At 48.7% G+C, this 26,446-nt stretch overlaps 1 protein-coding gene across 1 annotated transcript in view; it reads right to left on the bottom strand.

Moving 5' to 3' along the window:
* The window catches only part of TRAM2 (translocation associated membrane protein 2), a 74,297-nt gene that overhangs the window by 28,741 nt on the left and 19,110 nt on the right, over nt 1–26,446 (bottom strand). The window contains exon 2 of the mRNA XM_037159575.2: nt 6,705–6,768. Within this exon, the coding sequence (XP_037015470.1) occupies nt 6,705–6,768 (64 nt within the window). The remainder of the gene's footprint in view (nt 1–6,704; nt 6,769–26,446) is intronic.

Here is a 26,446-nt window from a genome sequence, read left to right as displayed (position 1 = left end):
AAAAATTGTCCTACCTAGAAGGAAGAAAAAGATCTGATCAGGAGAAATGCAATGTAAAGAAGTAAAAATGTGGTCCAGGTCAGAGGCTGGGTGAGGGAAGGGAGAGGGCCAGCTGGTTCGGAAGTGACGAAGGAGCAGAGGCCACCGAGGCCACAGGTCAAAGTCGTCACCACCAGGGCCTGGCCGCGGTTGCGGCACTTCAGACTGGTTAACGACACGCCACCACAACTCGGCAGTTCTCCTTGCTTAACCCTCTGGAAGTTCCCCACTGCACAGGATCAACTCTCTGGACTGTGACAGCAAACTGGACGATACCGAGTTTAGGCAAAGGGGTCACTTCTGAGGGGCTGGTTACATGAACAAAGACGTGTTCACTGTGTGGAAACTCACGGAGCTGATGTCTTACAGTCTGTCTGCTTTCTGTACAACTGTCAGACTTAAATAGTAAGTGTTGTGGTCTGAACGTTTGCGGCCCCCCACCCCCTCCACCCCAATTCCCATGTTGGAATCCTAGCACCCAGCCTGATGGGGCTACAGGCAGATCCTCCGGGAGGCACTGGAGCCCACATGGATGAGACTGGCCCCTTACGAGAGACCCCCCAGGACCCTGAGACTCTTCCACCGTGTAAGGACGCAGTGAGAAGTCTGTGGCCCGAAAGACAGCCCTCGCCTAACCATGCTGGCACTGAACTCGGACTTCCAGCCTCCAGAAGTAAAAGAAACAATTTTGTTGTTTATTAGCCATCCAGTGTGTGGCATTTTGCTATAGCAGACTGAATGTACCGAGACAGTAAGTTTCAGAGGGCCTCCAATAATGCCAGGGATGCTGAGATCTCCGGTTTCTCATATTTGTACAGACTTCGAGGCCAAGGAGATCTTAGTGGCTGTCTGGTGTTTGGTCTGAGGGACCCGGATGGAGGCAGGTCGCTGCCTCCCTAGGTGGGGTCCCCCTCTGCCTACCAGCCTATTTAGCAAACCTAACCTTCCCACAGCTTCCCTGGGCCCTGGTGCTGCACGAGGTGTAAGAAGCCCAGCCTTTCCTCTGCCCTTACTGGAGCATCCTTGGGACTGTCAGTAAGCCCCATTTCCCTTGGCTATAAAAGGGCTGGGCCAGCCCACTTGAGTCTCAAGTCTCCTCCCGCTGGACAGGCACTGGACAGGCCGCTGGTCTGCGTGGGGGAGTTTCATTTGTAATCAGTAAGGCTCCCCTCTCCAGGGCCATTGTTGCCCACCTGTCTCTTCCCTTTTTCGTCCCTCACAAGCTCATCTTACAAAGAGGGGCCCAGTTTGGTACGTGATGCCAATCTTTCAAGTCCATAATACAAACGCAAGACAAGACTAATTCCTGCCAGCCAGCACAGGGAACAAAAACACACGCGGAGCCTTGGATAAAGTCCTTCGGCTGAATGAGGCTTTAAAACCATCTGTCTGAGGTTGTTTTTACAGGGCAGTGTATCTCATCCTAGAAGGGACTGTGAGAACAATGGCCAAGCTATGGCGTGGGAGGTTCCTGGGCTTTTCATCTCTAGCTTCAAAATGCCACAGAGCAGCTGGTGGCCATAAAACCAGCTGGGGCCAATAGAGCCCAGGGATGGGTCCTTGTCACCTTTCATTACTGCCAAACAAACCCTTCTCTGGAAGAGGTCCCCCACCCTCAAGCCTTTGGTTCTAGGTGTGCAGCAGCAGGCGGGCTCCACATAGCAGAGCTCCGAGCTTCCTACCCACACTGCCTTGCACACGTGTCTCTGACTTCTGAGGGCACCACAGCCCCGGCCTGAAACCACATCCACCCAGCGGGATTCCCTACCTCCCCTGACCCTGCAGACCAAACACTTATAGAAAAACCAAGATTCAGAGAGAACAGAAAGACGCAGATGAGTCACCGGATTTCATGGGTTGCCCTATCATACTTTTGGGGTTAGAAGGATGGGGTCATTTGAAAGCCTACTTGGAGCTTTCTTCCCAGGGTGCTCAGAGCACAGCTTCTGACTTTAACCGGGATTCCCTTTGTGACACAGTAGGTCTGGGGTGGGGCCTGAGAGGCTGCAGTTTCTAACAAGTTCCCAGGCACGCTGATCGTGTGGGTCTGTGAACAATCTGAGTGGCAAGTGCCTGGGAGGCCTCCTGTCCTCAAGAAACATGAGGGTTGAGGCAGGGACCATCACCTTCGATCTTGCAGATGAGAGGTGGAGACCCAGATGTTAAGTGGTTTGCCCAAGACAATTCAGCAAATTAGTGGCACAACGCCAAACCACCTTGCAAACACTTGGCCTGTTTGAGTCGCCTGTTCTACATCGGAAGGCAAGCCGACAGGCCTTGAGTGTGTCTGTACAGCAAAAAAACCAAAAAAAAGTCAAACCTCTAGTCTTTGCTGACCTTGTACACTCTATATATTGCTTGCCATAATACCAGATGCTTTATGGTATTTTCATCAGAAAGAAGACTCAGAGTGTCTAATGGTAAGACCAGAAACCTGACATTTTATTCCTTGCCAGAGCTGGACAGAGTACATGGCAGGCAGACAAAATACAGGCTAGCCAGTTAAACTTTTTCACATAAAGAGTAATTTTCCAGTATAATTATGTTCCGTGCATAATTTGAGATATACTTACAATAAAAAAAAGTATTTGTAGCTTTATCTGAAATTCAAATTTAACTGGTGATCTTCGACTTTTCCCCCCTAAGTCTGAAAACCCTGACAGGGTCGCAAGTGGGAATAAGGAGACTAGAGACTAGGGATTTGGTAACGAGGAACATTTCCTGCTTCACTGCTGTTGACCTTAAAGAAAACCGCAAGGATGCTGGCGTGGCAGGCGCTCCACCAGGATGCACAAGTTATTACTGCAACCACTGTGCCTATTTCCTCTTTAAGTTCATCTCCCTGAACAGAGCTTCATCTTCCTAAATAACCTATAATGTGACAAAACCCTACATTTATAGCTGGTGTTATGAGCTGAGTCATGTCCCCGAAAAATCATATGTTGTTGAAGTCCTAACCCTGCACTCCAGAATGTGACCTGATTTGGAACCAGGGTTGTTGAAGACGTCATCAGCTGAGATGAGGTCATAATGGAGCAGAATGGGCCCCGATCCAACAAGACTGATGTCCTTGTCTGAGGGGGAAATTTGGACACAGAGACTGACATGCACGCAGAGTGAAGGCCATGGGAGGGCTGGCCTTGTGCTGTCACAAACCAAGGACCAACCAGAAGCTGGGAGAGAGGCTGAACAGACCCTTCCCTAAAGCCTTCAGCGGGAGCATGGCCTTGCTGGCTTTGATCTTGGACTTCCAGCCTCAAGAGCTGTGAGACAATCAATTTCTGTTATTTCAGCCGGTTGGTTTGTGGTATTCAGTACTCTGGTTACTGCAGCCCTGTAAACAAATGCTGAGAGCCGGGCAGAAGACAGCAGAGAAGGCACAAAGCGAAACGAAACAAGCAGGAGAACTCAGCGACGTTACCATTAGCCGTGGAACCGGAAACCTTCTTAGGAAGACACAGGGATTTAGAAATGGTGAGCCACTGCGTACAAAAACACTGAGTGCTCTACAGAAACTCGAATTTTGAACATCGAGGTGAACAAGTTACACACTGTGTAAAGAAGAAAACCTCGGAAATCAGAATTTGCCCGAGTTGTACAAAAAGGATACACTCTCAAGCACCTCCGGCCTTAAAGAGGCTTGCGGGGAGCGTTTTAAAATTCACAACCTCAACAGACCAGTTAGTGTGAACAGGTTTTTTCCCATGAGAAGTCTGCTTTCCTTCAGTCCTTACAAACCAAGCATTACTGGATCAGTGATTAAAGAGCTCAAAACAAAATTAGGCAGGCTATTCTGATTTCATTGTCTCTCTTGATTACTTGCTTGTCGTATTTCAAATAGCCCCAAATGGCAAGATTTAAACAAAAGATAGGCTATACAACAATACTTTAGCCTCCCTTTCTAAAGTAACTGAAACCACCACAATTCAGTATGAATTTTAATGGGCCTTCACCTTTACCCAGAACTTGCTCTGGCCTGGAGGATTCCAGGGGCAGAATTCCACAGCCCAATACCAGGAAAATGCCAAACTCAGCTGGCCCAGCCCCGCCGGCCTTCATGTACCACACGTACCAAGGTGTTCATTTCTCTCTCGAGGCCTCTGGACATGCTGAACCCTCCGCCTGGAATGTGCTTTCTTCTCTACACATCCTCCTCCCTATAAACACAACTTCCTACACGTACACAACTTAACGTCGCTTTCTCAGAAACTTCTTCGATCATCACCCTTTTATTTTTCCTTATCACATAATCTTACACATTTCTTTTGCCACTACTGCAGCTATAATTATTTATTGTTTGCTTGCTTATTATCCATCCCTCCCTAGTCAAATGGTGAGATCCATGAATCAGAGATCAGACGTGTGTTATAAATTACACCCAGGGGCTGGTGCAAGGGAAGCACACAGATATTGCCCTGGCTTGATCAATTAATTAATTATTTAAAACAAACAAATGAAGGCTTTTGGGAGAACACCCCCAAAATGTGGTAGGATGCTCTTTACGCTCAGAGGGTTTGAGGTCAACCCTGGAGCATAGAGTCTATGCGTCTCATCCTGGCTGTCAAAGGGATGCTTTTAAGATCACTTATCACCCTGGCTGGTGGGGCTCAGTGGATTGAGCACTGGCCTGCAGACCAAAAGGTTGCTGGTTTGATTCGTACTCAAGACACATGCCTGGGTTGCAGGCCAGATCCCCAGGTGGAGGCACGCAAGAGGGAAGAGATTGATGTATTTCCCACACACCATGTTTCTCTCCCTCTCTCTATAAATAAAATTTAAGTATTTTTTTGAAAAAGATATCCCCTGTCTACAAATTTCTCTGAGAAAGTCTACACTTCTCATCCTGGCTGTGAAAGGGATGTTTCTCAGATATCACTTGTCTATGAACTTCTCTGAGCAACCCGCTGGTCAAGATCTGGTGTTGCAAACAGCCCCTCCCTGGAACAAAGGCTTGCAGTCCAGGAGGAGCCCCCCCGGGGTTCGGAGAAGTGAATAGTGTGAGAGTGAATATCTCTTTATAAGTAACTAGTTATTAACTTAAAAAGGAAAAGCTTATATATTTTGTGTTATATATTTTATGTTTACAGAAAATTAGGATTTATGAGTTCTAAGCATTAGATGGCAGAGGGTATTTTGGCAATACACATATAAAACCTTTGAACTTTACCTACTACTTGACCCAGAAATTCCAGGAATAGAAATTTATCTTAAGAAAATAATTATTAACACATTCAAAAATTTAGTCACAAGAATGTTCACTGTAGTACCATTTACACTGGAAACTTATATATCCAATAACATGAGATAAAGTAGATAATTTGTGGTAATCCCTATTAAGAAATGCTCTATATTCAAAACGTCTTAATGAATGGAATGACAAGGACTGAATGGAGAAAGGCTCACTGTCCACTAACAGCACAAGGAGTAGGGTAAGAGCCCATACTCCAAAACGACAGCTGTAGTTTTTGCTGGATGGAGGGGTCATTTACGATTTTTATCTTCTTATGTTTATCTGCATCTTAGAAATTTCCTTGGAAAGACATGCAACACCAATGTAAATGTATTCTGAAAAAAAGTTATTTAAAATTAAGCAGCCAGGAAAGGACGAATACTGTATGGTTCAACTTATATGAGGTGCCTAGAACAGTCAAGTTCATGGAGACAGAAAGCAGAACGGCGGCTGCCAGGGGCTGGGGCGGGTGAGGAGGAACGATTTAACAGGCGCAGCGCTTCGGTGCGGCGAGACAAAGAGTTCTAAAGACGGACGGCGGCGATGGCAGCACAATAATGGGAATGCAGTTAATGTCACCGACTACACACTTAAAAATGGTTCAAAGTCGATTTGATGCTATCTGTATTTTACCACAATTTTTAAAAACTTAAAAATTTTAAATGAGTAAATCATAACCTTAGCTAGGTTTAGAGGTGTCTTCGTTACTAAAATTTTCAAGAACTAAGAAGATGACCTTGTGGACCACACGGTCCTGAGCAAGACACCCCGCTGTGCCCACCAGGGCGGGAGTGTGCCTCGGGACGGGCAGGCACCCGCCCGGCCTCCCGTCTCCGGGCGCCGGCCACAGCGTTTCCTGTCTCTTCTCACACGGCACGGAGCTGCACCCTCTCCCCAGCATCCCTGAGTTGGTTCTCCTAAGAAGGAACTGATGTGGCTGCCTCAGAAGCAGGGCTTCTCCCAGAGCCGGGACCCAGGGACTGCAGGGGCCAGGCAACTCCAGAAAAGATTCAAAGCCACATCCTGCGTAGGCCACAGGTTAAGAGATTTGCCCCCAAAGTTCCCCATCTGGTCACCGGTGGGGCCCAGCAAAGAAAGGAATCTCACCTTAAACTCACCTCTCTACCACAGAACGGAAAGGACAAACTTAGATTCAGCTAACAAAAATTCTTTCTTTATTCATCGAGAGGGTACCCAGGGCTTTGCAACGAAAAGAGGAACGTGCCTGGTTCCCGGTGGTGCACCCCAAGGACCAGGCTGCAGAGCTGTGGCCGGGGCTGAAGGTGGCCTGCAGGTGTATCTTAACAGCAGGAGGAGGTTGGGTGCTGAGTTTAAAAATCTAAAAAGATCGTACAAGTACACAGGAAAAGGAAGTTTTGCCAATCCTCCAGAGTTAACAGGGCCAGGGAAAGACAGAGACTAATGCTCCACTTACCTTCTGTAGGCACACTAACGTTATACTGAGGTAAAATAAATAGGAAGGCAGTCTTGGCAGTGACCTGTAAAATAAAGAAAAATTGTTCCAATTTAGCCTTTTGGTGACATCAAAAGGATGGAGCGGAACCTACCGCCAGCCCCCGGGGCCCACCCCGTAACCCCTCAGACCACAGGCCTCTCCAATGAAGGGGTTCCCCTAAAGCACAGTCAGCACTGGCTTTGTGTCTCTTCCGTGTAATGGCATCCCTCCCGATACCTGCACCACGGCCAAACAGAACAGTGCTGGGCCCCCACGGGATCTAGAACTGTACTCACTGCAGATGGAACGAAACAAGCTGTGCTTGGCCAGCTGAGCTCACAGATAAAGGTACAAATTTGTCTGTTGTTCATTCAATTAGTTTAGTTATCTAGCATTTCGGAAGGCAGAAACTAACAGAAGATGAGGTACCAGCCTTGTGGAAGCCCAGGGCCCAGCTGCGGATTCCCCAAGCATGTGGGTTAACTACACGGTAGACAGTAGCCCCAAAGGTGTAAGCCTGAGCCTCAGAGATGGAGAATTCCAGCTGCTAATTTCACATCTACCCAACCGTGGGGCATGGGACAAGGCATAATACCGCACACTTCTGGTTTATTTATTTCAGAAGCTTCCTTTAAAATCTTAAAGGAAGAAATCTGTGCTGTGAAGAAAACTGTGGTTGCCACCAGCAAATCAGCACTCTGGCAATTTAGCCAGCAGGGGTGATATGACAAAACGTCGGGATTCAAAATTGAACTCAAGAATTGGCTGCCTGGACTTCAACCCGCCCCTGCCGCTTGCTGGCTCTGAAGCCATGAGCAAGCCATCCGACCCCCGAACCTCTCCTTCCCGGTCTGTAAGATCGAGGATATCCGACATACCCAGGCTGGTCTGGGTGACGCTGCCTAAAGCTTCCCAGATGTTTCTGAAGTGCAGCTGGGGCAGAGAGCACCACCCGCACTGCTCTGGAAGATGAGGGAGGTCAGGGCAAGAGGCCGGACCCAGGCCTTTCCAGGAAGCTTCTAGAGACAGCTCATCAATAAAGGGTTACTGCTTCTCCTCTAAACAAAAATGTTTAAAGGAGGCACTATGGGTGTGGGGAAATGCACTGCGCATGGCAAAAAGCAGCATGGAAAGCAGGAATGACGCACTACAGCCCTCTGCGTGCGTCCACACCTGCCGTTCCCAGACAGGTTACTGTCCTCAGCCTTCTCTGTCCAGGGCAGGGCAAAAACTTCCCATCAGCCAGACCCGTTCCTCTCCGGGGCATGTGTTTGCTCTTTGTGCACTGCGAGACACCAGCCTTCTCGTGCGTGCTACTGTCTCAGCCGTGTTCTGTCACCTCGGAGGGAACCGTCGGGTGAGACTAGGCATGCCAAGGCCCTCTCCAAACACAAAGCCCTCTCCAAACACACAGGCGTTTCCTACATCCAGCCAAAACCTGGTCACTGTTGTCCCAGACCTTTTCCAGGAGCTACTGACCTCTCTTCCAGTCCAACTGCCTCTATTTCTTTCCAACAGATGTACAGATGCTATTTCAGCAAAAATGTGCTACTCCTTTCTTTGGGGGTGCTTTAGTCCCCCTCACCTTGTATTCTATAACCCCCCCAAAACCCCTACTGAACAGAATCTCACTCATCCTTCACAACCCAGCCCGACCGGAACCCCTCGAAGCCTTCGCCATCTGCCGACAGGGTGTGATGTGTTCTTCCCGTGCCCACCTGCTCCCCTGCAGTGCTCCTCAGGAGGCACTGCAGAGGGCGGGCTGTGCTGGCTCACCTGTCCCCATACCCTTCTCGGGTAGCTAAACCATGGGGCTCAGTAACTGCTCACTGGAGAGGATGAAAAATCAAAAATGGAGTCTGTGTCGCTCCAGCTGGGCTTGGTCACCTGTCACCACAGCCTTCTCCTTGAGAGCAATCCAGCTGCTGCGGCGCCCGCACCTTACGACCACCGCCACCCCAGCTGTGGCAGTCTCTCCCAGACTGCACGTGGCTCAAGTTGGCCACCTCTGACCTGACCACTGGTCCACACTGGCTGCCATGGCTCTTGTGAAGGTGAACCTTGCAATTCCATGTGTGGAGAACTGGTATTCCACCCTGACTGCACATGTGAATCCCTGGGGGAGCTTTTCAGGTGCCTATGCCTGGGACACCCCCGGCCAGTAAAGCCCCCACCGTGGCACGAGCGTGTCAGTGAGCCCCCGGAGTGCTGTAACGTGCAGACACATCTGGGAGCCACACACACAGAGCCAGTCCCTCGACAGCCCCTCAAAGTGGCCTCTCTGCCCATCTCTGTCTCAGAAACTTTTCCTGGTCCCACGTAAAATTCATTCATGTTTTAAGTAAATGTTTGTTTCAACTTCAAAACACACCCTTTTAAAAAGTGAAACAATTCAGAAAGAGGTAGAGAAGAATCCTAACACCCACTCTGCCCTCTCAGTTTCCCCTCCTCTCTGGCGCCTCCCTTCACGTGTGGGGCCAGCTCGGAGCATTCTCCCTGTGCATTTACCCATTTGCAATTTACATCCATCCTCTTGAGATCGTAACTTGAACTGTGACTACACAACTTCACCCCAGGGAGTAAAGACTAAAAAAAACTTCGAAGAGCTATCACTTATCAAATAGCATTTAAATCACGTTTTTAGCTCTATGAATCAAATGGCTGTTGGAGCACCATAGAGGACAACAAGTCTTCTCGCTGTATTCGAACTGCAGTTATGCGGAACCGTGTAGGCGCACCTTCTGTTTACTAAGGCCAACATATAACCGGGCGGCTGTACAGCAAAACCTGCCTCGTACGTACCAGTGCCTTCCATCCCCACTTCCCACAGGGCCACCCCTACAGCTTCACGGTGAAGGGCTGGCCCAGTGAAACCGGTTCTCTGCGGGAGTGTGTGTACACGCATGGAGTCCACTGCTCTAACTACTGAAAGAATCATCGCGGTTTTCTTTTGCTTTTGTTTTGTTTTAAGTAAGACAGACGTTGTCGCACGGGCTGCACACAGTCTTGTCCAGTGCAGCGCAGTCGGTCCGTGGTGTTCCCAGGAGCTCTGAGCCGCGAACTCACTGTGAACACTGAAGGAGCGAATCCGAACCGCTGCTCTAGGGGAAACTGAGGTTTCTACAAGTCTCTGGTCACACCACTTCCGTCAACAGATCAATACGTAACCTCGTTTTGCATGTGTTTTTGCCTTAAGATGCTGTAGTTAATACCAACGGTTGAAGCACGAACACGGAACTCAGGGTCAGTGGTGCTGTAACGTGTGCCAGAAGGATGCACATCTAACACACGCGTGCTCTCTGTGCGGCACATCCCAGCCCCGTGCTTAGGGGCACGAGAGAGTGCTGCAGCAACCACACTGTGAGGGCCACAGCAAACAGCAACACCACAGACAAAAAAGCACAACAATGCGAAAACAGTGGCACTAAACAGACTGCAGGAGAGCTGAACAGTGTCTTGCTGCACCTTAGCTGAACATGCTCATTGGGTCAACTCTGTTTTTTCACTGCTCTGTGCATGCCCACACATGGCCGCAACATCACTGGGCATGCTGATTTGGGGTTGCAAGTACATTAGTAAGTATGCGCAGACACGCGACTGTGGAGAAAGCATCAAGCACACTGGGGCCAGCTTCACAGGTCAAGAGTTTGTCCTTTTTAACAGCTTCACTGGGGTGTAACTTACACACCATAAAATTCACCCATTGTAAGTACACGGCTTTCTGGGATTTATCTTCACTTGTTTTTGAACACTCCCTTCACTAGAACAGAAGTTCTAGGAGTAGGAATCTTACCTGCCTTGATTATCTTCAATCCCCAGCCTACAGCAGGGCCCAGACCACGGCCAGCACCCAGCAAGCACTTGTTAAACGGAAGCCACGACAAAGGAGCAGAGCCAGGACTGCGCTCCGTTACCGGACTGACCTCAGGCTGCCATCTGCCCACATGTGCACTCCTGTGCACGTCCTCTCTCTCTCCCTGGGCTCGAGCCTGTGCTAAGCACGTAGTAGGTACCTCAACAATATGTATTTGATGAACTAATACTGCAAGCAGCTATAGTATTTAGTAACCACAGATGAAGAGTTAATAAATGTTTTCTTAACATGATTCTGAAATAAAAGGATCTAGGACTTTGATTATGGCAAAAGCTTAGATTCCAGTATTCTTCCAGCCCTACCCCCTGGTAGTAGCAACAGAAACCATTCTGAATCACGCATCTTCCTCCGTAGGCAGCCGGGCCTGCCCCCACTCCACCACGTCTCAGAGCAAGGTGCCATCAGTTTCCCTGGTCCACAGATGAGGAGGCTAACCCTGGGGCACAGGGAGGCAAACTGGCCTCCCGAGACCTCACAACCTTACAAGCAGAAAGACAACATTCAATTTGATCTTTTAAGTTTGTTCTAAATACAAATGTAGGATGTATAAAATAGGGCACACAGAATAGAATAGCAAATAAAAGGGGCAGGAGAGGAGATATGGCAAAGAGAGGTAGGGAATGAGGCTGATCCACAAAAATGCATTACAGAAAGTCCTACTCATTGGCTAAAGGTAGCCAGAAATTTGGCTCTGAGCTTTGTTCAAAGCCATGTGAAGGAAGGAGTGATCAGCTCCTAGATTCACTACGTCAGTGAATTAAAAAAACAAAGACTATCAGAAAAAGCAACTCTACTTCTCCAGCACAAAACCATTCTCTGTGCTTTAAAAGGCCCTTTGCACCCCCAAAATTCACTCCATAACCCTCTCCTCACCTCAGACCCAGGAGGAAGCACGGAAGGCTGAGAAACTGGAGCCCATTAAAAATGTCACTCCAATTATTTCCCACCCCTCTAAGGCTGTTTATAGGAAACATGATTGAATTTAATAGCATTTTAAATGCCAGGCTCAGTGGGTGAAAGGTTAACAGTGACAATGTGCTAATACTAATGCAAAGGGAGAACACTAAATTATGTAGGAGGGGCCACCTCCCTCACGCCCCCTCCCTGTCTCTGTCTCTCTCTCTCTCTCTCTCACACACACACACACACACACACACACGCACGCAGAGCTTCACTGAACTTTTAACTAAAACAAGGCATCAAACACAAAGGCAGTGACACTGAGCAAGCTTGTGTAGCCATAACAAAAGCAAAACTGTTCCACATGCCGTGTTCTATTAGGGGTGCATGAATCTGAGCTCTTGGTTACAAGCAGACGAAGGATGCCGGTGAAACAGCTGCTTCCAGCAAAGCATCCTGGACTTGGACTCCAATCCCAGTTCAGCTGCAGGGCAGCTGGGTGACCCCAGGCTAGCTATTTTACCTCTCTGGACCCGCTTTTTTCATGCATTAACAACAACAACAATGACAGTTAATACTATCAGGTGTTCACTCAGTGCCAGGCATGGTTCTGAGTGCTTTATATAAATTATCTCGGGTAGTTCTCACAATGACTCTATAAGTTAGATACTAATAATATCCCCATTTACAGATACATTGGAAGCACAAGGCCAACTGAAGTGGTTAGAATGGATGTCCTTAAAGGTCCTCTTCAGCCTTGGCATCAAAAGACTCTCATTTTATGATTCCATTTATTTGTCAACAGCTGAAACACAGCCTCACTTAGCGGTCTTCCTGAAAGTTCAAATGATATTACTGCTTCTCCACCTAGTGAAGACGATGTCTGGGTATCACCTACATCCGACAGACTGAGAAAGTACGTTAAATCGAGTTCACACCAGCCTTCCAGCCACAGACACTGGGTATGTACACCCAGGGTTCCAAATGCCCCAATCTGTTCTCTTTCCCCTGCAAGCCGATACCTGGGCACCAAAGAGAAGATAAGAACTGTGATGAAAGCAGACTCATCACATTCCTTTGAAGTAGTATTCAGGCCTCTGGTTTGGTTTATTCTGCTTCTTGGCAGACACAGCCACGGGCTGGCACTTGGGAGGGGCTGTGCTGGCGGACGAACCACCAAGAACAGGACAGCGTATGAGACCTTGCTTTCACAGAAGCGGCTCTGCTGCAGATCGCATCTATTCTGCCCCATGAACAGAGCTCAAGGGCTGACAGGCAATGAGCAGTGGCTGACCAAGAACCCCCAACTGACAGTGAGCACACCGCTTCCTCCTTCGTTGGAAGCCCAGGTAAAGCCAAGTGAAACCTCTCTGAGCTTAGCCAGTTCTCAGGAAGCCAAACAGCCTCCACTCCAGCTCTCCCCAAATTGATTTTGCATCTCTCTGCTGAGGTTGGTGGATAGGAAAATTTCAGTCAGACAGGAAAACATTTGAAAGTTACGCCCAATTGGTGGGGAAGAGGGTTTTTTTTTTCCTTTTTTAAATGAAAGAGTCTTTTAGCCCTTGTTTCCTGGAGTGTTTGCTCCTGAGGTTCTTGCTTTAGGAGAAGCCCGCCAGTGTGGCTTGTCAACTGCACAAACGCGTCTACACCTGGGACTCGATGTACGTGGTTTGCAGCACCTCCGTCACTCAACAAAAGGCAGATACAGCTGAAACAAAGATGCTTTTCACTCTTGCTTTCTGAAATTCTCCATTTTGGATGACCAGAGCTACTAGGAGGGCCCAGCGCCGGGAACCAGGAGGCTCACTTCTGACAGTACCTTTCTGTGTGGCTTTTAGCAACGCCTAGAGATTCTGCTTTTCTCACTTGAAAACTGCCTCGATATAAGAATTAAGCAAAGCTAAACATACGTACAACAGATTTTCTACAAGCCCAGGTTCACAATGCTGAATAGATTCACTATTAATGCCACAACACGGTTTTATATTGGATTAAAAAGTTATCATGTCTACTTATGAGAAAAAACCCTAACTGGAAGAGCCACAGCAAAATATTACTTCCTTTATTATAGTCATCAGTCCCAAAATCTAAACTTTATATTGGGATAAAGAGGAATTTAGAAAGGGTCACTTAGAAAGTTTTAAACACCTCTGAACTTGGGCTTTCAAGATCCATAGGAAGACTGAACTTGCCATGTTATTCGTCCCCAATTTGGGAAGTCAATGAGGTACTGAAAACGGGGTGGCGTGGGGATACCCCTTCCCTACTTCCTACATGTCCACAACTTAATTATAACTTTAAGAAGACTGTATAGCTTGAACTTGACCTACCATGTGCCTTTTAGACAACCTTAGATAAAATATGCATGTTCTCATAAAATAAATGTTTCTTCTCTAAAGGACTTAATATATGTACCTCACCTTCTCCCTCAAAAAAATAAAGAGCCCCGGATCACTGTATCTGACCTTCTTACTTGATTATGTACTTCAATCTTCTTCACCTACCCCAGCAGCCTTCCCCTTATCTGGATAACATGCCATACTCATAAACCATTTCTCATGGGACCTAAAAACAAAGTAAAAATAAAGCAGAGCTCACACAGAATAACTGGGAAGATTATGTGTGTCTGTAAAATGCACTTTCCTCCCCACATGGCAGAGTCCAGGCCACGGGCTGCTCTGCGGGCACCTATAGAACACACACTCCTGTCAACACAAATTATTCTCACTTCCAACCCACAGCCACCTGTTCAGATGCAGTACCTGAAAAATGAATTAAAAATCAAAGACAGAGGAAAACAAAGAAAGGGTTTCCAGAGTGATTATTGAAGAGTTAAGATCAGGGGATGTCATAGCCCGGATTTCAGGAAAGGGGCCGCTGTGCCCACATATCAGCTATCGTAGCTAGCGTTGTAAAGGAAGCCCCAGTTCCGTAAGGCAGCAAACACAAAGGCAGCGGGTACTTCTAATCATCGCAGATGTGCCAGCGATGGCCAGTCACTAATCACTGGCCGTTGGCAAGACCAGGTGCCATGGCCCAAGGAACTTATGGCACGTCCTGGTACTTGGGGAAATGAGAGGATCATTCAGGAGCTCTGAAGACCCGGGGTAGCTGGAGCAGGAGGGGTGCCATTTGCCTTCATTTGCTTGTTTACGCTTAGGGAAGGAAAGAAGAGGCAGACAGTGATCTACGGCAACCACTTTTAATTACTCTCTACCATCTGGAAAGTTCCCTACTCAAAACATCAGCATGTCATTCCTCAAATTTTGACTGAAGGCCCAGGCTTGTGGATAAGAGCTTGCTAGAAAAATGAACTTTGAGTTCACAGAGGCAGAGCAAAGCAAAGCCGCCGCCAGGGGCCATAAACCAGGTCTGTTTGCACAGAGAGCTTTCAGGTCCCTCTGGGTGTTTGGTCAGGTCACGTAGAGAGGCCTTACCCCTGGTGTCCACCTCCACCCAAATTTAAACGGAGCAAAACAAGGGCTGGAAGGCAAATAAACAAGTTTTTAAAAGAAGCCATTCTGCAGTGATTTTTGATGTGTGACTTCTGTGGTCCCCTTTCTGTACACCCCTGCTCCATCGAAGGGCGTTAATGGAAGAGATAAAGTGATGGGCCCCAGTGAAGGGGCCACCGCGGTACATCCTAAGAGCTGTCCTCTTCCACACACGGCAGGAAGACGGGGTCAGGCCCAGGCTCAGACTCACCTTCATTTTCCTACCGGGAGTCACAGCAACCCATGCTGCTCACAGGGGCCGGGCACTCGAAGCCCATTACGGCCGGCCTCCAACCCAGGTGCATGAGTTCACAGAGGCCTGCCAAGGTCCACCTGCACGAGGGCGCCTGGTAAGTAGGACTTAATAATGATGATTTGATCCAGTTGAGTTAATGGAAAATATACAGCACTCAACTATCCCTGTTCATCAGCAAATAATATTCACAAGGGAATATTCCAAATAGTCTTCAAAGTGGAAAAGGAAAAGAACAACATAAAAGGCCAGAGTACCCAGAAAAATGTGCTACAGATAAACAGAAAGGACAGTTCTAACCCCACAGGCACGACTTGAGGTAAACACGATCCACACTCTGCCACAAACCGGTCCCTGCGTCCCCCTAAACCAAACAAAGTCTAGTCGAACAGGGAGATCTGTTAAGTGGCACATTCCACGATTCTCCCTCTCCCCGCCGCCCTCACTCACACACAGCAACACACATCACTACAAATTTCATTTTATTAATCGAAAGTGGTGTTTTAAATGCCATGTGAAAATGTGTGGTGCTTTTTCTTAGACTCTCAGCACCCCGAAGCTGGATGCGACCTCACACAGGGAGAAGGCAGCCCAGGAGGAAAACCAAACATCAGAGGGGGAGGCTGGCCCTCAGTGTCAACTCACAGCTGGTCTTCAGAGTGCAGGGGGAATGTGCACACACCCCCACCCGGGGCTCCGTGCAAGAGCCCACATGCTGATGAACCCAGGCCTCAGAGCAAGATCCTGAGGGCCAGGTGTCCCCCACCCCGAGCCTGTTGGGCAACTCCATTTCGGGGATCCCCCTGAAAAAGAAGGGACAGGAACTGCCTGGGACAACAGTGACCTTAAGCTCTGGCCATGACGACAGATAATTTCATGCAAAAGAAGGGAGGACACACCTACAAACACACAAGGGGGAGGGGAGAGGAAAGAAAGCCTGTCCCGGCCACGGCCTTGGAGGGGGAGGGCGAGGACAGTGTCCTGTGCTGTGCAGGCACCCTGAGAAGGAACCAAGGCCATGGTCTGCAAAGGACGGGTTAAAGCACTACCCTCAGTGCTGTTCCGCTGTCCTCCCCGACTTTCCTGGACACACCACAGAATCGTTTTGCTACAATACCCCAGATCCTGTTCCACAGTCCTCCATGGCTCCCGGGTGTCTCGGATAGAATCGGGACCCCTGCCTGGCACCCCAGGACTGCACAGGGGCCCAGCCATGCCTGTCCAAGCCTTGCCCCTGCAACTCCCAGACACAGACATGCCCCTACCCTTCCACTCCAAACGGCACCCCAGGCAGGAAAGGCGCCACAGAAACCCACAGCCCGGTTGGACAAATCAGTTAGCAAATGTACAGCAACACTGTCATTATTAGAGGCATATATGGGCTATTCAGAGGACCAGGGGTTCCCCCGACTGAGACGGGCTAAGTTACCTCCACTATCACAGAGGACATCATCAAGGAGGCCCTGCCTGGCCTGCCTGCTGAAGGGACAGACAGGTCAAAGAAGGCAGGAAGGAGGCTGTACGCACTAAGGTAATAGGTGGGAGAAATAAGACTCTCAGAAGAAAGGAATGGTTTGTGTGTGTGAAAGGTGAGGAGGCCGGAAGCCCGGCAGGAACCAGGTCTATGAAGGGCCCTTTATGGCAGGAATAAAAATTGGACTTTATCCTACATGTGGGAGGTAGCCACTTAAGATTTTAGGCAGGGAGTAACACAATGAGGTTTCCATTACAGACGGCTCATTCTGCTCAGAGGATGGGCTGGGGCAGGAGGGGTGAGCCAGGCAGTGTGGAGGCCAGTTAGGAAGGAAGTTGCTGCAAGAAGGGATAAAGGTAATGGCAAGAGACACAGGACAGTGCTAGGTGACTTTCAAAGACCTAGTGGCACAGTTAAGGTGAGGGAGTAGTCGGGTGTGCTGCTCTGGTCTTGTTCAGGCAACAGATGTACAAGCATAAAACTTAAATACAATAGGCTAGGAGTTATGATGGTTATTCAGGGAGTGGTATGGATGGAAGCAGTATCCACCCTAGAGACAACAGCAGCAGTACAGGGACTGGGAGGGGAGAGAAGGCAGAGCCTGGGAGGACCAGCTGGAGGGTCCAAGCAGCCACGCCCAGGGAGGGGAGATGTCAGGAGTCCTCTGCAGGGCATGTGGACTCCAGGGTGGACCTGCCAACCTGGGATGGCGGTGTAGGCTGCACAGGTGCAGTTGCGTCTTAAGGTTTTTCCTTTTCCTAATGGGTGCCAGGTGGCTGGAATGGTGCTTAGCACACAGTGGGACCTCAATAAATATTTGTGGAATGAATGACAACATGAAGAGCCCATCAGATTTGGAAACGAAAGGTCCCTGGGGACCTTGGTAAATCAACACTGGAGGAAATGAGAAAGTAAAGCTGGCAGACATGGTGGACGTGGCGAACTCAGAGCAGCAGAGTGGAGACCAAAGTCTGGACAGCTGGTTCAGGCTTCCAGGAGCTAGGGGGATGGGTGGTCAGGGAGGAACAGGAGAATCCTGAACTTATGCGAGGTAAAGAGGAAAACAACAAAGAGAAGAAATGGTTGGGTATGCAGAAAAGTGAGTGGAGAACCAGAGAGGAATACATCAAGTCAAGGGGTATTTCTCAGGAAGTGAAATCTAGGGCCACAGAAGAGGGGTGCCCTAGGGGGAACACAGGCCCTGGGCAGCTCCCCCGTGGGGCCCCACTGCCTCCCTGCTCCCTCTGAAGTTTTGACACTTGTCTGGATACAGAGAAGATGCTCAATTCATCCCTCTGAATTGATGGGATTCTGAGGGGGAAAGAGGTTGAAGGGGAATATGGAGGACGTGGGGAGAAAGGCAAAAACGAAATTAACACCCCCCCTTCCTATTCACGAGGCGGCTAGGAAATGTCTGTGCTGTTTGCTGAACCAGTGCTTCACTGCCTCTCTCAGCACGACTTGACTTCCATTCCCATCCCAAGACGGAACGGCAGGGCCACCTGGATGAACTGACAAGAGGGTGGCTGTTCCGTGGGTTCCAAGGCGAAACTGTCACGATGCCAGCCAGAGGCCATCGGGAGGCCTCCAGCTTCCTATCAGCCTATCAGCCTTTGCTGTCTGTGGCTGAACTGGTGGGGTTCAGAATGAGAACCCGCAGAGGTGCAGATAAGCCTCTGGCCACGGGCCAGGGTGCACGCTCTAAGGCCTGCAGTGACAGCCACTACAGCCACAGGGGTGATTCCGGGGCTCTCCCCTCCAAACAGATGTGTCAAGGAAAGAATTAGAGGAGTGTGTGTGCATGTGCATGCTCAGACGTGTGCAAAGCTGGCAGGTAACACACTTTCACATGCCGGAAACAGTGCTTTGTTTAGCACTGTCTAGAGAGAATTTTAAAATACATATTAAATCAATTCTTCAATCAAAAAATATTTATTGAGCACATGCTTTGGGCATGGCACAGTGCTACAGGAGACGCAAAAAATTATAAGATCCACCTCCTTCCCTCGGAGGCTTAGAGACCAAATTCAGGAGCTAAGCTACCGACGTAGTCCAACTCCCTTACTTCAGAAACGATCAAACTGACCACTCTTTACTGAACATGTGACTGCGGGCCAGGCAAGGCTGAGATACTTTACATGATTGCCTCACGTTACCCCCAACAACCCTGGAACGGACAAGTGATGTGTGAGATTTCATTAACTGCCAGGTGGGCACTGTGCTAAACACCAAACAAGATCACCTCATTTAACCTCCAGCTCTAAAATCAACTATTACAGCTACTGACTCCTACGATGTGCCAGGAGCTGCTCTAAACACAGAAACTATCTCACTTAATCCTTCCAGAAGTCCTATTGTACCCAACAAGCGAAGCTCAGAAAGTTTAAGACACTTGCCCAAAGGCACACAGCTAACAAGTCTCAGAAGTGGATGAACTCACAAGCCCCTGGACTGTGACATCTGGATGCTTAACCACCGTGCCACCTGAATGGTGTGCCCCAAATAATGATCAAAGTGAGACTCTGACACGTGACGAGTTAGTTTTAAGATGTCATGAATAAAGACACAATTAGGTACAGAAAGAACATGTAGAAGCTCTCTTCCTTTCTCAAAGTGGAGACCACTTTGGTTTTATTTTCTCTGCACCCCCACTGCCCTAGGGTCCCTGTTAAGTGCTCTGGGTTTGGAGACCTAGGGATCTATCTCCTCCAGGAAGACTTCTAGGGGGAGGATTTGGACGTACTGTGAAGGTGCTCGGAAATCTGTACCAGAGGAGGCCTCCCGTTGGAACCATCTAGCTCAGCGATTTTTAATTTTTCTCATTTTATGGCACACAAACTAATTACTAAAAACCCGTGGCACCCCAAAAAGTATATTTTTGGCAATCTAACCAAAAAACAGGTAAAATTTTGATTCATTCACACCTGACAACTATTGTTGTGTTGGCTGTTGTCATTTTTTAATTTGACAGTCTAAGGGAAAATATGTCAGTTCCCCTAATTAGTCAGGTACCGCATGTTTTTTCTTATAGCATGTTGGTTGAAAAATCGCTGGTCTAACCTAATGAAGTCATGGCAGCTCTGGGGGACCATCTACTGTGTGGGCCAACTTTAGATCTCAGCTGTCTCCACTGGTTTCAAACAAACCAGTCTAAAATGGGAAGAGGAAAGGAAATCCAACCTCCAGACCCTACTTAAAGCTTTATTCATTCATCCATTCATTCCATTATTCTAAAAGCTCCTGGGCCCCAAAGTCGACTGTCTTTGTCTGCTGTGTTCATGGAGATATTCTCTATTCCTGCACGCTGTGTGTCTCAAACCTTGCTTCCCCAAAATGATGGGAGCCCAGATAAAGAAAGAACTGCTTCCCACAAATGAGAGGCAATACCCTAACAGAAAAACTCAAAAGTCTTTGCTTCTGGCCACAGAACGCTAAAATTGCCCCACATTTCATAACTTACCAATTAAATGTTATCAGTTACCCAATGGACAAGGTCCTCCGAGTGAAACTGTCAAGAAAGTAATTTCCTGTTGGACACACACGTTCAAAGACTAGTGGTAACTGGACACAGTGATTAGAGTCCCATTTACGCTACACTGGCAATGGTGCTAGGTCCCCGAGGGCCACGTGTGCAAAGCGCGAGGGTAAGAGAAGGAAATGGGTTTAAGTGGCACTTGAGTATTATGTGAACTAGCCCCAAAAGATGGAAGTGGAGACATTTAATGTGCTGCCACTTTTAAGAAGCATGAGTGATCCTGGTCTCACCAGAGACCGGGGCAATATGTGGGTTAAAGTAGCTGTGTTACACCCTTTGGCTCACTGCAATCAGGAAACATCTGTCTGAAGTGCCTGTCAACAGTCTGTAGTGTTTCAGGAGCATCAGTCTCACCTGCCACCCTTTCGCATTGCCGTTGGGCGTGAGTGAGGCAGAATTCAAAGAGGAGACAGAACAGACGCCGTAAGTGCTACTGGGCTGGATAATTCTCCACTTGGCCCTCCAGCCCTATTCTCCACGCTGCTGTGTGACCCTGAGCAGAGAGAGCAGAAGCCCTTTATGGAGTACATCGGTGGGTTTCCTGGACCTCTGGCTTCAGGTGAATCCGCAGGAGAGGAAGCTGTTCCTCACCTGGCACCCTCCCCACTGGGCAGTTGTGACAGGGACTTGATCCCTATCAAACGCCCAGCCCCTTGCCTTTGGCTACAGCTCGCCTGCATTACCTCACTTTCATCCTCTCTCCATCTCGCTGACATCTGAAGAAGTTCTGTGTCCACTCCATCCCTGGCCCTTCGGGCTTAGGGGCACCGCTCCACTTCTGCAAGGGCTGGGAGAGTTCACTAGCCCGTGTCTTTTCCCTGACCCTGTTTCCACCTCCTTCAGTGCCTCAGTAATGTTTGCTGAGTGACCCCATGTGTTTTCTGTGGGACCCTGACTCATGCAGTAATGTTCCTCAAATAAAAGGCTTAATACAAATACAACCCCATAATGATTAACATGGTCTACACAGCCACTCGGAACAGGTCACTTCGAATCAGCCAAGGTCTCTCCCAAACACACTGGGAAACCAGTGGGAGGTGGACAAACAGCCACTCTCTAAGGGGCAGCTAAGTTCCAAAAGACCAACTGTGTTGACAACCAGGATAAGAAAAGGCTTTTCTCTGTACAGAACACCCTAGGATTGGCTTCTCACAAACTCAGATCAAGACAAACCCCCCTATGGGTTAGTGACCACCTGTCTGAGTGTCCGGGGAGCCTTCACTGAAGACGGAGTTGGGGGACACAGACCTTCGAGAATACCACTGACCTGAGGCTGCGGTAATGAATCCCAGGCCTGGCTTCACGAACATTCAGCCACGAAGCCTTCAGTGCTCATTTTAGAAAAGCAATACCCACTATGAATGGGGAGTCATTTTATACTGACACATAATGTCTTCTAAATAATATCCAATCTGCCCCAATGAAGTGAAAGGCTCTTTCTCTGTGTGTTCCAAGTGCCACGTAAAGGGTTACTTGGGTGGAAGGCGTGAGCCAGGGAGTCCCTAGCCCAGTACCTCTGGGACACAAAGAGATTCTTTTCCCTTTTATTTTTTCAGGATACAACAGGAATTGGAGTGAGGGTGGGCAAGAGGGGGAGAGTGCAAGAGGGAGGCGGGAGTCCGAAAACAAACGGGCCACTTATCTCTGGGGTGTCTTTCTACCTTTTCCTACAGCTGAGGAGCCTGGGGGCAAGTTGTCTGCCAAGCTTCCCCGCCCGTGTAAACACTCCGGCACCAGCTGGGGTTTGGAATCTGCTGAGTCCCTGCCAGCTGGGGACGTGGAGATGGGTCAGATTAAAGGAATGCGTAATGAGTGAGGGGGTGGGGGACAGAGGCTGTATTTACACAGAGGGGGTCTGCAGGGGTCAGTAAGGCGCTGGCCAAAGGGGCCTCTGGAAGTGGAAAAATATGAAGGGAAGAGGAAAAGGGTTTCAGCGTGCCCGAGCACCACGCCCCACCCAAATGGCCCAAGGCTGTTATGTTCATTTATTTTTTTTCCTTTTAAAAACTGACTTCTTTGTCCCGGTCTCGGTCCCCCTGCACCCCCCCCCACACACGCATCTCCCAAACCAATTACACACAGCCCTTTGAAAGTTTCGCAGCTGGCTGCTTGAGAAGGCTCAGCGTGATCAGACAGCACAGACACTCAATCCTCTGCAATCCCAATTTGGGAACGTTAACACGGAAACCCAAGCCACGTGCTGACAAGCAGGCCCTGGGCCACAGACAGAGGCCAGGCAGGGGAGAGCACAGAGAGCCAGCAGTCCCAGGCAGCCATCCTGGCCTGGGCCTCAGACAGAGACTTCAGCCCAGAGGGCAAGGATTCAGAGGAGGCGGCCCATCGGCCCAGACCACCGGGCCATCAGGCCCTTCTGCTGCCCTGTGGAGGGCACAGGGATGGGATGGAGGGAGGCATCAGGGAGACTAGAAGAGAATGAAGTGAGAAGTCCTGATCAGCACCAGTGGACACACCTGCTAAGCAGGCCACCTGCAGCCCTCCTGAAGCACCTGCAATATCTAAACCCCAGATGCTAAATATATTACTAAGAAGAGGAAGCAGGTAGCACTAAAGAGCACATAAAAAAAGCACTGGTGGGAGGCAGGACGCCTGCTCTTGGGCAGCTAGCTCAGCCACCAGCCAGATGTGGAGCGGCGCCTCAGGCTACTGCCACCTCCTTCACCAGGCCTCAGAGTTCTGATCTTTCTAGAGGGTGTTCTCTGAAGTTCCCTTGGCTTCCATGGAGTCTTCCACACGATCCAGAGCAGGGATTCGGCTACAGGCGCAGGGTTCAAGCCCGGCCCTTCTCACTCCCTTAGAAATCCCTGCCACCATGGCCGTCTCTATTTCAGTGACACTTAACTCTACTTCTCCCGCTCAGATCTTCCTTCCTCCTTGGGGACTGACCTGCATCTTCTCCTAGGTTGCGCATCATCAATTCCCATTTAGCCTGCCCAAATTCTCTTTTAAAATGAAATTCAAGGGGGTAACGTTGATTAACATCATTATATAAGCAAACTTTGCATCTTTATTTCAAAAGCTGGTACCTGAGACACATCCCTGTATTTGCCCATGTCCCAGGCTGCAGTCAAGGACTCTCCACCTTCCCTGAGAGCCACCTGTTGGCTTTTTCCTTTCCCATGTCAGTAAATCCGTTCCTTCCACTCATGGTGCCGACGCAGAGCTTTGCACGGCATCCCTCAGCAGCCTGTAGAAGAGGCTTCTAACTGGATCCTCTGCCTCAGGACTCACCTCTCCTTCCTCCCCTCCCACCATCCTAGACAGAACAGCCAGTTAGTGGTAATATAAACAACAGACACCCCCTTTAAGGGTGCCCACTGCTTACAGGATACTATCTCTTTACTCTGACATGACCAAACCTCCTTCCCTCTCCATCCTTGATTATCACAACTCCCAAAAAAACAGCACAACATGCAGGGTGTCCTCAAGGATATTCTAGATGGTATTCCACGAAATACTCTCCAAGGTCAACAAATGCGTTTGGTGCAGATATACAATGTACATTATTACTATGGTAAAGGCTCTGCCAAGTCCTGCAGTAAAGAAACCTGTGTAGCTTAGCATTTCCATCTGGCCCGGGAACTTTCTGCAGCACTTCTACTTCTAGCATTTCACCTGCTGACTGCCTTCTTCGTGTCTGAACGCTTTTTCTCGCCTGGAACTACAGCCCTCTGTTCTGCCCTCCACTGCATCCCTAACTTGGACTTCGCTCTGAGGCCAGCTCTGGCCTCCCTCCTCCGGAAGCCTTCTCCCCCACCCCATCCCCAGCGCTCGTGCTGCTTCCTTCCCTCACACCTGAAGCACCAGCTACCTGCTCCTCCTTGCTGAGAGGCAAGAGGGCACAACGGCTAAGAGTCTAATCTTGAATTCAGAAAGACCCGTGTTAAAATCCCAATTCTGCCCTCACTACATCTGAGAGGGAGTTATTCAGCTTGGTGTTGACAGAGATAACAGAGTCTATTAAAGAAGACTGTTGAGGGGATTAGTGGGATTTGAAGGTCAAGTTTAGGAAAAGGCCTGGCACATCACGGTACTCCATAAGTAATAATTAGTTACTTTTCTTCTTATTTTTTAACTTGGCTTTGTCATTGATCATTTTCTGTGTATCTTCCAGATGAGAAGCCTTAGGAGGACCCGGGACGAAGCCCCACCCCCGACCCGTCCACCCACCAGTGGCAGCTTCACCTTCACCGGACAGCAGGCAAATGCGCATCTTGGACAGGGAAGCACAGCCATCTGCCCAAGTTTATCGGAACTGAGCAGGAGGCTGTCAGTGCAAAGGCTATTCAAGACCTAAAGATTAGTCAAGTCCCAAAACGTCACAGAAGCTCCTGAACGTCACCATACTGCCCACCTCCTGCTTCCTGCACCCCCCAAAGGGTTCAGAGGTCCTTTGCAGACCAGAGCACATAGGTCTCACCCAGAAGCGGACTGGGTGGGCCGTTTCCATAGCCCCACGATGGAGCGACAATGGGCTGCTGCGTCAGGGTTTAAACTTACATTTTCAATGGCTGTTTTTAAAAGCTTCAGTTTTTACCACAGGCCATTTCATTCATGTGACTTGTTCGGTTACTATCTGGAACTGAGAAGTCTCATTTCCACTTCTAGTGGATCCTGACTTAGGTTTTCTTGATACTTTTTGTACACTCTTCTCTGGTTTAAAATATACCCATTTCGCCCTGTGAGCCACTCTTCAAAAGGCTTCTGGAAAGCAAAGGTTTGATCTACGGCAGGTGGGAATGGCATCTCTAAGACCAGGGGCTCGGACTCACCTTCCTAGCATCTCAGGCTGCCCTGCCACTCGCCCTCCTGCCGCTCCTGGTTCTCTCTGCCCGCACACACCGCACCTTCCCCCCCTCCAAACCTTCCACCTTCCCATCTCCAAAACGAAGACAGCTTTAACGGGCCTCTTCTGACCATCCAAATGCTATACATTTCATTGAGTTTATACACACACACAAGATACAAGCATGGGAGAAATAAAATAAAAATTACCTGAAATTCTACCACACAGAGAAAACTACGGATTGTATCTTGACGATTATCCTTAGCGCTATCTTCTTATAAAAGTAAAAGAAATCCAGCCCTGGCCGGGTTGCTCAGTCAGTCAATGCATCGTCCCATGCAGTGGGTTTGACTTCTGGTCCAGACACACACCTGGACTGCAGGTTCGATCCCCAGCTGGGGTGCATAGAGAAGACAACGAATCGATGTTTCTACCTCACATTCACGTTTCCCTCTCTCCTTTCTTCTCTCTTTGAGAACAATAAATATATCCTCGGGTAATGAGTAAAAAAAATAAAAACAGATAAGACAAATCTGAACTTTTACAGAAAAAGGCCCACATGAAATGTCACTCTGCAATCTGCTCTTCTGAAGAAAGTACAACCACATGATTTGGACATCACTCTATGACACCGCACATGGAACCATGTCACCACTGACCTACCAAACCCCACAGTGGCAGGCACTTAGGAACAGCCCCGTCTTCTTAAAATACCACGTCTCAAGATATCTGGATATAATACTAGTGGGGAAAAAAGCAGAATTTGGTCTGTGCATTTTTATCACAATCATGAAAAACCATGGTATCTGAGAACAGAGTAAAAATTAAATCAGCTGTGCTAAGTAGAAGAGCTTGAAAAACTTTATAAAAGTAGTATTCGAACAGCAAAGAAAGTCCTTCAAAAATAACTCGTAAAATGCAAAAAATCCCCATTATTTTAAAAATATGCAAAGACAGTGAAGTCATGCATTACAGCAAAATATTTCAAGTGGCTGGTCTTCACTTCACTTAACCTCACAGTTTTCTTGAAGTGGAGACAGTAGTACTGAAGCCATTTGATCTCTTAGAAAGGGAAAAAGGAGGGAGGTGATCCTGGGGCTTGAGAAACCTGAGGGGAACATTCACGGGGAGAACCCTTGGGGGGTGGGGGGTCTTGGGCTCAGCCCATCAAGGAGATGCCTTCAGCAAATGAAATGCCAACCTGCATAGTGCGGAATGGTCTTGGTGGCTCAGGCAGCAAAGTCTGAGTGTAAAAGGTGCGAGGCGGATAAACAAACTCTACACAACTACAGCGTGAAAATGAGAGGCACAGACAGATGGCTGCCTAATGATGGCTGTGACTGTCACACAATTAATCAATTAACACTCACAAATACATGGATAGAGT

The sequence above is a fragment of the Artibeus jamaicensis genome, unplaced genomic scaffold (assembly GCF_021234435.1).
Source record: "Artibeus jamaicensis isolate MK-2021 breed Jamaican fruit bat unplaced genomic scaffold, CSHL_Jam_final contig_484, whole genome shotgun sequence".
NCBI lineage: Eukaryota > Metazoa > Chordata > Mammalia > Chiroptera > Phyllostomidae > Artibeus > Artibeus jamaicensis.
The sequence above is the reverse complement of the archived record's forward strand: the minus strand, read 5'-3'. Positions and strand labels throughout refer to the sequence as shown.